The 16,876-nt window shown below is 45.9% G+C and overlaps 1 protein-coding gene across 1 annotated transcript; it reads left to right on the top strand.

Annotated features, from left to right (window-relative positions):
- The first annotated feature begins 1,904 nt into the window (after positions 1-1,904).
- On the top strand, positions 1,905-15,109 carry LOC142198674 (vomeronasal type-2 receptor 26-like). The gene is made up of 6 exons (XM_075269703.1): positions 1,905-2,029; positions 4,272-4,563; positions 5,414-6,235; positions 7,502-7,711; positions 13,991-14,114; positions 14,202-15,109. The coding sequence occupies exons 1-6, from the start codon at positions 1,905-1,907 to the stop codon at positions 15,107-15,109; spliced, it is 2,481 nt and encodes an 826-aa protein (XP_075125804.1).
- Positions 15,110-16,876: the final 1,767 nt, after the last annotated feature.

Genomic DNA, 16,876 nt, shown 5'->3' with positions numbered 1-16,876 from the left:
AGTCAGACTGTAATATAAGACAGCAGACAGTCAGTCAGACTTTAACATAAGACAGCGGGCAGTCAGTCAGACTGTAATATAAGACAGCGGACAGCCAGACTATAATATAAGACAGCGGGCAGTCAGTCAGACTGTAATATAAGACAACGGGCAGTCAGTCAGACTGTAATATAAGACAGCGGACAGTCAGTCAGACTGTAATATAAGACAGCGGACAGTCAGTCAGACTGTAATATAAGACAGCGGACAGTCAGTCAGACTGTAATATAAGACAGCGGACAGTCAGTCAGACTGTAATATAAGACAGCGGACAGTCAGTCAGACTGTAATATAAGACAGCGGACAGTCAGTCAGACTGTAATATAAGACAGCGGAAGTCAGTCAGACTGTAATATAAGACAGCGGACAGTCAGTCAGACTGTAATATAAGACAGCGGACAGTCAGTCAGACTGTAATATAAGACAGCGGACAGTCAGTCAGACTGTAATATAAGACAGCGGAAGTCAGTCAGACTGTAATATAAGACAGCGGACAGTCAGTCAGACTGTAATATAAGACAGCGGACAGTCAGTCAGACTGTAATATAAGACAGCGGACAGTCAGTCAGACTGTAATATAAGACAGCGGACAGTCAGTCAGACTGTAATATAAGACAGCGGACAGTCAGTCAGACTGTAATATAAGACAGCGGACAGTCAGTCAGACTGTAATATAAGACAGCGGACAGTCAGTCAGACTGTAATATAAGACAGCGGACAGTCAGTCAGACTGTAATATAAGACAGCGGAAGTCAGTCAGACTGTAATATAAGACAGCGGACAGTCAGTCAGACTGTAATATAAGACAGCGGACAGTCAGTCAGACTGTAATATAAGACAGCGGACAGTCAGTCAGACTGTAATATAAGACAGCGGACAGTCAGTCAGACTGTAATATAAGACAGCGGACAGTCAGTCAGAGCACACTGCACCAGTGAGAGCAGGTCTTACAGTATTTGAGTGAAATAAAATACTACTAATGTAAAAATATGGTTAGCAAAAGTAGATTTGGCTCTCAAAGTCAGACTGCATGTAGAACAGTGATCAGTCACAGTACAGAGCAGCAGAACTTCTCCCCCTCCCCGCTCCTCTGATTTCCCTGCCTCTGTCTAATAAATCTACTACATTACATTACTACACGTCCTCCTACATTTTGGTTGTCAATAGAATCCATTGAAGATTCTGGAGCTATGGAAGGCTTCAAGGAGCAGCAAACTGAGGAGTCTTTTCTTGAGTTGGGTCTGTGAATGGGTCCCCAATTTCTGTAGCTCCATCTGCATATATATGAGATATGAGGTTCAGAATCTTATGGGCAGACACCAGGGAGAGTATACGACACACGGGACAAATAAGATTACCAGCAGTGGAATGGTTAATTCTGGAGCAGCACTATAGTGTAACATGGTAGTATACAAGGCACCATGTCAAAGCCAAATCCAACATTACATGTTAAGTACAGAAAAGTAACAAAGAAAAAGAATCTGCTATAAATGATCCTCAGGAGCTTCTTCTTCTTCATCTCCCGGTAATGTCTCCTAATATAAGAGCAGGAGGAAGAACAGCTGAGCCTCGGCCTAAATCCAGAGCACATTGAGATGTATTGTAGTGTACTGTATATAAGGAGGGGGAGATGCAGACATCTGCAGCCTTGTCCTCTGCTCTACACCATGTCTCATGACCCTGCGCTCTATGACCCCCTGCTCCTGCTCTGTGTTATATTGGGGTACACAGTCATATCTGGGGGTGTCCTCTGCAGACCTCTTCTCCCAGCACACACTATGACAGTCCTGTTCCTTGTCCTGATTCTGTACGTGACACATTGTAGGTCCCAGAATCCACCACCAGCCTGTGATCTGCACCCGGTGATGTCTATGGAGGACTACAAATATTTCCAGGATGGAGACGTCATTATCGGAGGAGTTTTCACCGTCAATTATTTTATAAATCACATTTATTACTATGAAACTGTTCCTTGCTACGTTTGCTTGAGGTAAGTGTTGGTAACATCCGTATGTTCTGGATATGACAGATCCCGTCTTTGCGGTGTTTCTGGTTATGTAGATGTCGGGCAGTGATCTGAGGATGGAATCTGGGAAATTTTGAGTTCTCATATATAACATGTTTAATATCTCCTGACATTGACGGATTTTTCAAATGTCACTTATTGAAAAGCAAATCTTTGTACCATAATATCCAGTGGATATGAAATGATGACATATTGCGAGCTTTCGGGACTACCAGGTCTCTTCATCAGGCTGGTATGACCAAATATCTGAAGGCTGCACATTATACACAAACAGGGCACAGGGATCACGTGTTCGGTGCAACAAATGATGAAAAGCAGAACACACAAATAAACAAGTTAAAATACAAATCATCAGTTGACAGGACGGCTCTGAGTTTCGATCCCTTTGATTGGTGATGCCTCGCTCTTTATAGGACATAAGGGATGGATTTAACCCCCTCTGCAATGTGTTGGTCATGAGTTTATACTCCCATACTCTTCTGTCTCTCTTAGATTTGGAATCCCCCCTTAGCACCAAATCTTCATGTCATTGATATTATGATTTTGATTGCAGAAGTGTTTTGGCACCGGGAGGTTCCTTCTCTGCTCCGTAATCGTGTGACGGTGCGAGTTCCATCGCACCCTGAGTGTCTGGCCTGTCTCCCCCACATACAAACCCCCTGTAGGACACTTGGTACACATTATGAAATACACTACATTAGGTGTGCTGCAGGTGAAGTTACCTGGGATCTTGTAGTCCTTGTTAGATTTGGGGATCTTTATCCTGTCCGTAGTCAGTATGTGCGGGCAGGTTTTGCACCTTTTCTGTCCGCATGGGAATGTTCCTGTGTTAGTTGGAGGTGACAGTGAGCTGCTAATCACCATATTCCTGGGGTTTGGTGGCTGTCTATAGCACAGGAGAGGGGGGTCTGGAAATATGGATTTTAGACGATTGTCTTTTTGCAGTAGTGGATGTAATTTGCGTGTGATTCCTCTCAGCGTCTCCAGGTGTTGGGTTATATGTGACGACCAGGGGCACCCGATTGTTCTCCTGTTTGGTATTGTATTTTAATAACTCTGATCTTGGTATTCTCGTGGCCCTGGCTATTTGGTTTTCAACTGTTCTTGGATGGTAACCCTGCCTCAAGAATGTGTTTTCAAGGCCACCCAGGTGTTTGTCCGTATCTACAAGGTCTGAATATATGCGATGATATCTGATGGCCTGGCTGTAGACAATGGAGTTCTTTATGTGTTTGGGATGAAAACTATCCAATCTCAGGTAGGTTGGGAAGCCAATTGGCTTCCGATACAACAATGACTCAATTTTGTTGCCCTGTATCTTGATGACTGTGTCCAGGAAGTTTATTTCAGAGAAGGAGTGATTGAGTGTCAGGTTGTTGGTGGGATGGAACTGGTTAAAATGTTCATGGAAGGTTTTCAGCTGTTGTTCAGACCCATTCCAAAGGATTAGGATATTGTCAATGAAGCGATAGTAGGGCGGGGTCTGGTGGTGCAGGTGGATAGGAAGTCACAGCAGACATCAGAGGTCGGCCATGTTGTGTATATTGACAGGTCCTGTTCAAAGAAGCTGTCCAGTGAAAGCTCTTTTTTCCATCCCTGCCCTCCTGAGCTGAGTTTGTATCACATTGTCGGCCTCTTGTATGTATAATACCCTCAATGTGTTTCACCTCTTGACTGCTACCTACTTGATCATATACCATATTGATTCACAGTAGAGCATTCTATGGGCCGCTAGAGACTACACCATCTCTGCCTGCTGGGGAACAGAATCATTCTGCTTCTTTCTATATTCTCTTACATAATATAAGAGCCCATAAGTATACAGTCATAGAGGCTGCAGCATCATCTCCTATAACTGTGTGACAGGCACCTGTCTAATCCTCAGCAGTATCAGGTATGTGACCCCTCGTGGGGAGTCTGTGTGGTGCAGATCCGTTTCATCATACAGGAACTTCTGGTGTGACAGAACAGAAAGACTTATCCAATCCATCAGGTTGGTAGGAGATATCATGACCCAATTGAACAGAAAGACTCCATGATTGTTTAGATAGAAATGAATAGCCAAATAAGGTAACATACTGAGTTATATATATTGGGGGGAACCAAATATATTGAAAGAAAGAAAATACTGAAGTGTTGTTGTAATAGTTGTGATCAAACATCACTAGTTCCCTCCATCACTGACAGTCTATGGTGTTCTCCACAGACCCATACCTCAGTATTACAAGGATCTTCTCACTTTCCGCTTTGCCATTGAGGAAATTAACCAAGATCAGACAATCTTACCCAATATCTCCCTGGGATATCACATATATGACTCCTGCTCTGATAGTATGAAGGCTGTGAAAAGTGTCCTCCAGATATTATCAGGACCCAGAATGACCGTCCCCAATTATTCCTGTACCGGGCAGAGGAACGTAGCTGGTTTTATAGGAGATCGAAGATCAGAGACGACAGTGTCCATGGCCCAGATACTGGCCATATACCGATACGCCCAGGTAGGTGGCTCCTCATTATCCACATTGTTAGCTCTCATTTTTATATTTGCAGCGTCCAGTGCCATTCCTGTCTTGTTCAGGCCCCTTCTAAACCCCTGAATGAACTCAGGGACTCCTGGGAGAATCTAAACGCCATGACGTTGACTTCCCTCAGTGTCTGCAAACATTATTCTATGGACTAGACATACATTTGTTTACATGGGTATCTTCCTGTTCTGTTTTCCAACAACTAACATGATGCCTTGGGCCACTGAGAGAGCTGCCTCACACCACTTCCCTCTTTCACCTACACCCCCTCCCTGTTTCCCTAGCTAGCCCGCCCATTACTAGCCCTTCCTAACTATTTCAACCCTCCCACAAAATCATACTTACCTATCTTCTGGAAAGGACCTTCTGGGCATGAGATGTCACTTTATCTGGCAACAAGAGGTGATGGCCACCCAGATGAAATGTCTCCCCATGCCCAGAAGATCCGAACCGCAAGTCAAGTGAGTTTGAGAGTGTCGGTGGGTTATTATTGGGGATGTTCTGCTTATGGAAATGGAGACAAGGAACATCACCAGAAAGTCTGGAAATATGCCTGGGGCGGTCACATACCCACTCTGGTGATCTAGGTAATCAGGGGCGTAACTTGAGGGGATGCAGAAGGTGCCGCAGAAGACAACCTCTTTAAGGAACTATTAAAGGGTTGGTAATATCCTAGGAGTACTCGAATGGTCACATATGACTTCTTAATTTCTAGTTCGAAATAAACCCCTTCAAACTTTTGGTTTGTACCAACTGCACCTGGAATGAATTTTGAAAGGTCCCCCTACATATACTTATTCTACGATGTCACATTTTTTTGTAGATCAGCTACGGGGCATCAAGTTATCGCCTAAATGATAGGATTCTTTACCCACATTTTTACCGCACAATTCAAAGTGTCCAGACGTCTTATTCGGTTTTATCCCAAATGTTAAAGTTCTTCAGCTGGACATGGGTTGGGATTGTATCTTCAGATGATGACAGCGGTAATGAGGAGATTCCGATACTGACACAATATCTGACCATGGATGGAATCTGTGTGGCCTACATCATAAAGGTGAAATTTGCAAATCTCGTTTTTACAGATGATAGTAAAAAAAACAATAGTGAGACAATCAGTAAGTCGTCAGCCCAGGTCATAATCCTGTGTGGGACGTATTCTGGAGACCTCGCAGATTGGTTACATGCACTGCGGGATGTTCTCCGTGATAAGACTCTGGTCTTTGGTCCTACATTTGCCGTGCTCAGGTTTCTCATGGAGCATCACAGAGAAGTATTTCATGGGGGTTTATCTCATGAACCTTCTGCACTGCCTGTACCAAACATGAGAAGCTTCTATGAAAGTTTCCAGACCCTAAGTCATCCAGAACATAAGTTACTGGCTCATATATGGGTGTTGAACCTGCAGTGTTTATCTGGAGATCCTCAAATGAATAAATTTCTAGAGTTCATATACAAGAAACCTCTTCATAACTGTACTGGGAGAGAGCGGGTCACAGACTTCTATAGCTTTCAATCCAAAGGCCTCTCTGACCGAGTGTATAAAGCTGTGTATTTGTTGGCTCAGGCTCTTCATGATCTTCACATGTCTACAGACCGACGGTCTACTGATAAGATTGCTCTGCTCCAGAAATACAGGCACCAGGTAAGCACTTCTAAGGACTCTTTCATGTGAGCTGTAGATGGGATGGTCCGCTTAGTATGTTTTCATGACATGGTGACGGCCTGCCAGCCCCGAGACACCGACCAGAAATAAACCTTGATGCGTTTTGCCTTCTAAAAGGCTTCGTCAGGAGGAATAACAGACCCCAGACCACCATAGTCCTTTAATAATGGCCACAAAATGATGAATGAGGCCTAGGGTGCATCCACGCCATGATAAGGTCACCGGAGGCGCCCAAACATGAACAAACATACACCGACATCATCATTGGCGTGCCAGTCACATGACGACGGTGCCGCACCACATGAGCCCAGCGCATGAAGAAGACGCGCACGGCTCGAAACATCATAATAGATGGACCTAATTAGTTATCTGCATCCTGGGATGTGTAATGTGACATACAAAAGACACAACAATACCTACATTAAGACATAACTACTAACACTGAGTAACATTCACAACTAGACACAATGGGATAGACACATAACTGATAATAACTCCTTTATAATCATTGGCTGCACATTCAGACATCCATCAATTCTGTGGAACATGAGATCACAGTACCTAATTCCCTAAGATCCAGGGGTTGCATGCTGTTTGGAACCAGTGATTTGTCTATTTTAGTATTTTGAGGGCAGCAGACTTCATCTGCTGCATCTCAGATGTAGCAGAGCTCAGCGCACAGCCAGCTCTGCTGCATCTCAGGTGTAGCAGAGCTGTGTCAACTCTGCTATACCTGAGATCGGACCACAATGGAGACTGCTATGGACCAATTTTAGACTCTGCCTCCTCACAGACGAGCCTCCGGCAGAACCAGCATTGATTGGCCGAATGCCGTACTCTGTATGGCATTCGGCCAATCAACGCTGGTCAGTGCATTCCTATGGGAAAAAATCAGCTCCCGCTCAACTCTTATTATTGAATTATTAGTAGAGTAATACAGGGACTTTGGTGTGTTAGATGCCCCCAGACATGCTTCCCCTGCTGTCCCAGTTGCATTGCAGAGGTGTTGGCATCATTTCCTGGGGTGTCATAGTGGACTTGGTGACTCTCCTGAGTCGAATGGTGGGATCCCCTGAAACGAAGCATTTTCTCCCATAGACTATAATGGGGTTCCATATTCATTCCAATAGTCAAATATTGAGCGGCTATGCGAAACGAATAACGAACATCGAATATTTCAATGTTCGCTCATCTCTAGTAATGACCAGATGGAAACACTACAAGTGACTTCTCTCTGTCCTGCAGCTCCTCCATTATTTGGGTAATCAAAGAGATATTGATGGAAATCCTTATTTTTATAGAAATGGAGATTTCATTTCCCGATACTGTATTGTGAACTGGCTCGGCTTCAGTAATGGGACTCATAAATTTAATATCGTCGGCCAAGCAGATAAAGAGCAGCAAACATTAAGTATCAATGTGAAGAGGATATTATGGAAGACCGGCGGCAATCAGGTGAGGAGGAAAGTCTTACGTCATAAAAGATTCTTTATGGAAACTATCATCATCCCAACTAGAAGCTTAGATAAAGGGGTCACGGTCATTAGGGCTAAAGAAACCCCCCCCTATTCATAGCTCCATGTAATATATGGTGTGTAAAGATCTTTTCTTTTAACATTCTTGTAATAGAATCTGATTCTGTGTTTGGCCTTATGGAGAGTTGAGAATACTGGATGTGAAGCCTCGGGGTCACCGGGTCATAAGTTACCCATCACTACCTAATGTCCAAATCAACCTGATTAGGACATTAGCATGAGACCAGAGCATCAGACCTTATTACCTACCAAGGGAACTATCACATGTTATTGTGCTTGCTGCATATGTCCCCCCCTCTGCTAAAGCTGACGCTGCCTGTGAAGTCCTCCATGCTGCTGTGAGCGAGCTGCAATCATCTCACACCCATGTCCTCCTCCTGGTGTCTGGAGACTGCAACCATGTCTCTCCAGCATCCACTCTACCAGGCTTCGCTCAGTATGTAACCTGACACACAAGAGACAACAAAACACTGAACTTGCTCTTTGCCAATGTAAGACTCACACGGAGTTAACGCGCGCTAGTGTGATCGCTCAAAACAGATCCCATTCACTTCAATGTGTCGGCTTACAGGCGCTACACATTGAAATCAATGGGAGGCTTTTTTCCCTATTGTTTTCAATGTGATACACGTGTATTCCAATAGCTGTCTAGCACAAGTGTGTGGCGGCAGCAGCTCGTATAATGTATCACATTTGCAGAATGTATCAAGCTGCTGAATATTCCACCTTCTCCCCACTCATAGATCTCTATGTAGCTTCCTATGCTGGTACCTATACTAGACCAGATAAGTGCTAGCAAGGAAATGTTTCTATAGATATACATCCATTCCAAGAGACATGTATAGGAATTAATATTTTTGTTCTTTGAGGGAGACAGTGAAAAGGAGAGTTGTTGGTGAATATTTTAATATTTATACTCAGGCTTTACAATTTTATTGCATATGATTAAAGTATTGACGTTTTAGAAATATTTTGCCATTTTCATTTACTAAACTACAGTATTCTTCAACAGATTTGACTCAACTATGCCCTCACCAGCATGTCAGTCAAGTCTCAGGTGTGTAGGGAAATCAAGAGGATTAGACAAGGTCGGAGGACCCGATGGGATAAGTGCAAGAGTTCTTACAATGTGCAGAGACCGGCTGTGTGGCGTTATTACATACATGTACAATATGAGTCTAAAGCTAGGAGTGGTACCACAACTGTGGAAGACATCTTACGTGGTACCAGTACCAAAGAAACCCAACCCAATGGACTACAATGACTACCGACCTGTAGCACTGACATCTCACCTGATGAAGGTCCTACAGAGAGTGGTCCTGACACACCTACGCCCCCTAGTGAGCTCCGCTCTGGACCCCCTCCAGTTTTCTTATTGGTTAAGCTTTGGGATAGATGCTGCCATCATCCACCTTCTTCACCTTCTTCCACTCTCTCTCACCTGGAGAAACCTGGGAACACTGTGAGAATAATGTTCTTTGATTTCTCCAGTGTATTCAACACCATTCAGCCAGGGCTACTGAGGGAGAAGCTGAACCTTGGTGGTGTGGACCATCACCTGTCCTACTGGATCCTGGACTACCTGACCACCCACCCTCAGTATGTGAGAGCCCAGGACGGTGTGTCTGACACTGTGATCTGTAGTACGGGGGCACCACAAGGTCCAGTTCTTGCCCCATTTCTCTTCACACTGTACACTGCTGACTTTAGGCACAACTCCTCCAGCTGTTACTTACAGAAGTCCTCCGATGTCTCTGCTATAGTCGGCTTTATCACTGATGGCGACGATAGGGAATATAGAGACATAAACCGGGATTTTTTAGAATGATGCCAGCAGAACCAGCTCAGTGGACTTTATTAAGCGAAGAAGTGCTCCGATTCTAATGGAGATCCAAGTTCAGGCATTGAGATAGTCAGGACCTATAAGTACCTGGGTGTGCTCCTCAATAATAAACTAGACTGGGCTGATCACCTGGAGGCGCTGCACAGAAAGGGCCACAGCAGACTCTACCTGCTCAGGAGGCTGAGGGCCTTCGGAGTCCAGGGGACACTTCTTAGGGCCTTCTTCAGCTCTGTGGTTGCTTCAGGCATCTTTTTCGGTGTGGCCTGCTGGGGAAGCAGTATATCAACCAGGGACAGAAATAGACTTGACAGGTTGGTTAGAAGGGCCGGCTTAGTCCTGGGGAGCCCCTTGGACCCAGTACAGGTGGTGGGTGACAGAAGGATACTGTCTGTGGTTAGCTCCGTGTGGGAAGACATCCCACCCCATGTATGAGATATTGATGGAACTTGGCAGCACTGTAAGTGACCGTCTGCTTCACCCCAAGTGTGAGAAGGAGCTATCGCAGGTCCTTCCTTCCAACCACGACCAGGCTGTATAATCTACATCAGACCAAGAGAAGATACAGAGCTAAACGATCCTGAAGTCTTCTTTTTTTCTCTCTGCTTAGCTGCTATTGAGTCCTTGCATTTTTTTCAGCGTATGTGTGGGATTTGCAGTAGCCTTATCAGACCATACAATGGCCCAGTGGCAGAGTGTGGAGGTTGCAGCAGCATTATGAGGCCATAGAATGCTTGAGTTTTCTTTGAGAAAGCCAGGATTCAATTTCTAGAATGAGACAACAGATGAGTTCTTCCCCAGGCAAACGAGGTGTAGAACAGCATGACATTGCTGTGCTCTGCTGGAGGAGCACTGGGAGTTGTCCCAGCAATGGAGGCTGAGGACACAGTGGAGGATGAGGCGGACATTGTAAGACCAATGGCATGAGAACGTGGAGGCAGAAGCTGTGTCCAGTGTGGAGGTTACAGCATCCTTAGGAGACCATACAGTCACCTAGTGGCAGAGTGTGGAGGTTGCAATAGCCTTATGAAGCCATACAGAGACCCAGTGGCAGAGTGGAGGTTGCATAAGCGTGAGGAGCACATACAGTCACCCAATGGTAGAGTGTGGAGGAGAAAGCAGTGTGAGTGGGTCAAAGAGTGGCATGTGGATATATTATGGAGGTAGCAACAGCCTTAGTAGGCCATACAGACAACCATTGGCAGAGTGTGGTGAGGCAGTATGGATCATTTAATCTGCTGCATCAGGGATTGGTGGGTGGAAATCCTGGCTGATCCATGCCTGATTCATCTTCACAAAGGTGAGTCTCTCCAAATTTTAGGTGGACAGGCAAGTTCTCCTTGGAGTAACTATGGCACTCACCGCACTAAACAGCCACTCTGATGTCACACTACTGGCCAGGAAGGACAGCTTTTCCAGGGGAAACTCGGCCAGTTGTGGCCACAAATCCAGTTTGGTTGCCCACAAATCCAGTGTATCTTCCACAATGGGTGGCAGGGTGCACTTTAAGTATGCCATGACCTGCTGGTTCAAGTTCTGCTCTGTATCTAGCTGATGATGAGCAGCTTCTTCACTATGTGGGTGAAGAAAGTTGCTCAACAGCAACTCTACGCTCAGGTTACTGCTTATGAAGCCGTTACTGCTCTTGCCATCCCCACCCCTTCCCACAGCTGCCATGCCAGTACAAGTTGAGCGCACAGGCCCCCCCAGTCGGACATGCAAGAGGATGGATGATGGCGCAGATAGGCAGCGGCCAACTTGCTACATAGCATGTCTCTATAGTAGTTCAGTTTGTCCTCCCTCTCATTGGGTGAAAAAATGGCCCACATTTTTCCCTGGTAGCGATGGTCTAACATGGTGGGGAGCCAGTAGTCATCCCTCTGTCAAATGGTGACAATTCAGCTGTCACTGAGAAAGCAATTGAAATGCGTCCAAGCCATTTCAGTAAGTGACTCCGAGGGACTGCCTGCATGTCTTTGTAAGAGTGGCTAAAATGCATGCAAAGTTTCCTTGACATTTTTAGGATGTCTTGCAGATGCATGGAACGGAAACGCATGACAACCAGGTTGAACATATGATTCATGCAGGGTGCATGACACAGCCCTCCTTGACGTAGCGCTGACACCATGTTTTTGTGTTGTCGGTCACCATCGTTCTGATTTTAAGTTCTCTTGGAGAAAGCTGGGATTTGGTTTCTTGATTGAGACAACGGAGGAGTTTCTTCCCTGTGTGTCTTTGTTCACCTAGGTGAATGAGGTGTAGAACAGCGTGACATCACTGTGCTCTGCACATGTGGTATGCTGGAGGAGCACTGGGAGTTGTCCTTGCAGTGGAGGCTGAGGACACAGTGGACAATGAGGCGGATATTGCAGGATCAATGGTGTGAGAACGTGGAGGCTAAAGCTGCTTCACCTGTCAAAGTTGCTGGTGTGCCATATTAACCCAGTGGGCCGTAAATGATATATATTGTCCTTGACTGTAGTTACAGCTCCACACGTCGGCGCTGCTGTGCACCTTGGCAGACACTGACAGCCTCAAGGAGCGGCCCACCTTCTGTTCTACATATTTGTGCTGGGCTGATACTGCCTTCTTGGCAAAGAAATGACGGCTTGGGACTTTCCAACTCTGCCTGGCGCAAGTCATCAGTTGTCTTAAAGGTGCAGAAAGGTTCACCATTTGGAAAGGGAGCGACTACAGCACCAGCAACTTGAACAGGATCACGTTCAGCTTCTGCACCATTGGATGAGAGCACACATACTATTATCTCTTAGGGGGAGTTCACACGGAGTAACGTGCCGCGTGATGTGGCACGTATATGGCGTGTGAGACTTTGCGGGCCGTATACGCTCCCATTGATTTTAATGGGAGCCGGGATCGTATACGCAAAATCATGGCCGCAAAATAGCGTCACGTATACGATACCGGCTCCCATTGAAATCAATGGGAGCGTATACGGCCCGCAAAATCTCACACGGCGTATACGTGCCACATCACGCAGCACGTTACACCGTGTGAACTCCCCCTTAGATATAGATTTTCTGATCGATTCCTGATGCAATGACTGACTATAAGGAGAAGGAGGAGCTTCACGACCAGCAGATGATGGGAAGGACTAACAGCTTCCTTTGGCTCAGGTGGTGGAACCTTGACTCGCTGAAATGTGGTGTGCGCCACTGGATAATGCAATGGTTCCTGTGGAAGGCTGGACCATCACATTGGAGTCACGGCTCTCCCGGGCCACTTTATGGTGCCATTGCATATGTTGACACAGGGCTATAGTGCCAACATTGGCAACCTGAGCACGCTTCAGCTTCTGCCCACAGATTGAACATATGGCCATATTCACCTCCCCCGATGGCTTAATAAAAAACTGCCACACCGCCGAGTAGGTGATTTTACCCCCAACAATCTGCACTAAGTGACTGCTACTGCCTCTGCTATAGCCACTAACTACAGAGACTAGTGGCTAAGAATTCTTGATTTTTGCCACAACTGTATTGAGAACTGGCCTGTAATTATATACCCTGCACACAATGGATAATGAGCCCTTTATTCCCCCCCCCATTTAACACCTTTAAAAAGGCGTGATGAGCTTAGTGATGGTAGTCACTGTTTTGCTGTTAAAGGCTTGTTGTGTTACACCTTGTGCACACACGTGAGTAATGAGCAGCAGTATAGCAGTGAGCGCTGCAATGTGTATTAAGTTTCTCTCTGTTAATGACGCTCCATCCACCCCAGATTCTTCTGTGATTTCCTCCCTATACTTTCCCTTCACTTGCAATCCTCTTTCCCTGAACTTCTATCTGTTTTGTATCACTGTCCCGAGCTCCTGCTGATGTCTGTTCCTGCAGAACGATGTGAAATGACTGCAACTAAAATGGCCGCTGGTTTTTATCGGGCTGTGACATCACTGGGGCGGCTGCTGATTAGCTGCACGCTTGGCATTATGGGTGATCCCGTGTTCCCATGTTCAGCGGCCATTTTAGTAAAAAGTGCGATTCAATGCATCGAAACGTGAGGAAATCCGGATTCTGGGCGAATCGAAGATTTCCTGAAATTCAGATCAAATTCCACTTTTGCAGAATCGCTTCGCTCATCTCCAGTCACCGTGTTTATTATTTACCATTATTTTATAACGTCCAAATCACCTGAGTACATTGAACGTGACAGACTTCTGACTACATCTTTTTATACAATTTGGATCGTGGACTCTTTTGGCATTTTTCCTTCAGTCTACTTGATTTTTCTAGATATCTCCTGTATACCTCAGGCCCGTTTAACTCACAAAACTGTATTTTATCTATTTGGTCCTTTTTCCATGTCCTATTTATTAATCCTGCACTTGTTCATGGCCCTCAGGTCCCCACGTCTCAGTGTTCAGAGAACTGTTCACCAGGAACCCGGAAAGTCTCCAAGTCCAGGATCTATTCCTGCTGCTATGATTGTGTCCCCTGCTCCCCGGGAGAAATCTCCAATGTGACAGGTCGGTATGAAGATATCAATATGCAGGACAACATTCCTGAGACTGAATATTCTTATTATTTCTGGTTTTTATTCTTCTAATCTTCAGACAGTGACACCTGCATGAAATGTTCAGATCTGGATTGGCCCAATGAGAAGAAGGATGGTTGTGTCCCAAAGCAGCTGGAGTTTCTCTCCTACACAGATGACACACTAGTTCTGGTTATTTCTCTGGTTTCTTCTGTCTTTTCTTTCCTTACCTTCATGATTCTTATTACTTTTATATTGTACCAAGACACGGCCATCGTGAAGGCCAATAACAGGAACCTCAGCTTCCTCCTCCTGGTCTCCATCATGCTTAGCTTCCTCTGTGTCTTCTTGTTCCTTGGACATCCAGTGGTCCTCACTTGCATGCTACGTCAGGTCTCGTTTGGAATCCTCTTCTCAGTGGCTGTTTCTTGTCTCTTGGCCAAAACCATCATGGTTTGCATTGCCTTCAAAGCCACCAAGCCTGGAAGTTCCTGGAAACGCTGGATTGGAAGCAAGTGGTCTAATTCTTTGGTGATGTTCTGCTCATCCATCCAAGTAATAATCTGTGTGGGTTGGTTGAGTCTAGCGCCCCCCTTCCCAGAGCTGGACACATGGTCCTATCAGGAGAAGATCATTGTGCAGTGTAATGAAGGTTCTGTGATGGCCTTCTACTCTGTCCTGGGCTATATGGGGGTTTTGGCTTCTGTTAGTTTTATTACGGCTTTTTTAGCTCGGACATTACCGGACAGTTTCAATGAGGCCAAGTACATCACCTTCAGCATGCTGGTGTTCTGTAGTGTCTGGATTGCCATGATCCCGGCGTATCTGAGCACCAGAGGGAAGTACATGGTGGCTGTGGAGATATTCGCCATATTGTCCTCAAGTGCTGGACTTTTAGGGTGTATATTCTTCCCAAAATGCTTCATTATCCTATGGAGACCAGAACTGAACTCCAGAACACAATTACTGGTGGGAAGAAGCAGATGAGATATTTGTGTAGCTTACAGGTTTAATAATGAAGAACAGTATACTACGGCATAGAGAATATATAGCCATCTCTCTGAGACATACAAGTCCTCCCTTAGATGTCTTCTGTTTTGGACATGTCTATATGTGTTTATCACAAGTTAATCCTATGAAAGTCACATTAAAATAGCAGAGCCCCCCTCCCGAAATTGTCACTTTTTTATTGCAGGTTTTGTATTTATGGCTGAAATATCTATTCCTGGCACAGAACTCCGAGGCCTTATGAGCATTTTAACCCTTTAGTGATCACTTTATACTTTATCCAGTAACATTTGATCCTTCTCTACTTTTCCTCTTACTTAGCCCTGAGACCTGCTTGTCCAAACGTAGGGGAAATCCACAGCTGTAACGCAGGAAATGTGAGCCCAGGTGACTTGTGGCTACTCCTCGGAGCATTCTCTACATGGTCTACCAGTTTTCACCCTTTAACTCATGTACAGGCATCTGGTCTATTTTACAGGAAACCACCGGACCGCTACCTCTAAGGCTATTCTCATTTTAATGGCAACTGAACCGGACAAGTCGAGAGACTCCAGTGTGTGGCAGCAAAAGGGTCAGGCAGAGACATCTTTAATGGACCAGCTGAGAACAAGACAGGTGGTCGTTTATCACAATGCTGTGGTACAGGACATCACAAATGGCACAGCTATCAGGTAGAGGTCAGTAGAGGTGGCACAGTTATCAGGCAGAGGTCAGTACAGGTGACACAGCTATCAGGCAGAGATCAGTACAGGTGGCACAGTTATCAGGTAGAGGTCAGTACAGGTAGCACAGTTATCAGGCAGAGGTCAGTACAGGTGGCACAGTTATCAGGCAGAGGTCAGTACAGGTGACAGTTATCAGGCAGAGGTCAGTACAGGTGGCACAGTTATCAGGTAGAGGTCAGTACAGGTAGCACAGTTATCAGGCAGAGGTCAGTACAGGTGGCACAGTTATCAGGCAGAGGTCAGTACAGGTGGCACAGTTATCAGGCAGAGGTCGGTACAGGTGGCACAGTTATCAGGCAGAGGTCGGTACAGGTGGCACAGTTATCAGGCAGAGGTCAGTACAGGTGGCACAGCTATCAGGAAGAGGTCAGTACAGGTGGCACAGTTATCAGGCAGAGGTCAGTACAGGTGGCACAGTTATCAGGCAGAGGTCAGTACAGGTAGCACAGTTATCAGGCTGAGGTCAGTACAGGTGGCACAGTTATCAGGCAGAGATCAGTACAGGTAGCACAGTTATCAGGCAGAGATCAGTACAGGTGGCACAGTTATCAGGCTGAGGTCAGTACAGGTGGCACAGTCATCAGGCAGAGGTCAGTACAGGTGGCACAGTTATCAGGCAGAGGTCAGTACAGGTGGCACAGTTATCAGGCAGAGGTCAGTACAGGTGGCACAGTTATCAGGCAGAGGTCAGTACAGGTAGCACAGTTATCAGGCTGAGGTCAGTACAGGTGGCACAGTTATCAGGCAGAGATCAGTACAGGTGGCACAGTTATCAGGCTGAGGTCAGTACAGGTGGCACAGTCATCAGGCAGAGGTCAGTACAGGTGGCACAGTTATCAGGCAGAGGTCGGTACAGGTGGCACAGTTATCAGGCAGAGGTCGGTACAGGTGGCACAGTTATCAGGCAGAGGTCGGTACAGGTGGCACAGTTATCAGGCAGAGGTCGGTACAGGTGGCACAGTTATCAGGCAGAGGTCGGTACAGGTGGCACAGTTATCAGGCAGAGGTCGGTACAGGTGGC

Source organism: Leptodactylus fuscus, chromosome 3 (assembly GCF_031893055.1).
Source record: "Leptodactylus fuscus isolate aLepFus1 chromosome 3, aLepFus1.hap2, whole genome shotgun sequence".
Taxonomy (NCBI): Eukaryota; Metazoa; Chordata; class Amphibia; order Anura; family Leptodactylidae; genus Leptodactylus; species Leptodactylus fuscus.
The sequence above is the reverse complement of the archived record's forward strand: the minus strand, read 5'-3'. Positions and strand labels throughout refer to the sequence as shown.

Coding starts and splice junctions, on each gene's coding strand:
- LOC142198674 (XM_075269703.1), top strand. CDS start 1,905: ATGTCTATGGAGGACTACAAATATTTCCAGGATGGAGACGTCATTATC. Junction 2,030..4,271: donor CCTTGCTACGTTTGCTTGAG/GTAAGTGTTGGT, acceptor TGTTCTCCACAG/ACCCATACCTCAGTATTACA. Junction 6,236..7,501: donor TCCAGAAATACAGGCACCAG/GTAAGCACTTCT, acceptor TCTGTCCTGCAG/CTCCTCCATTATTTGGGTAA.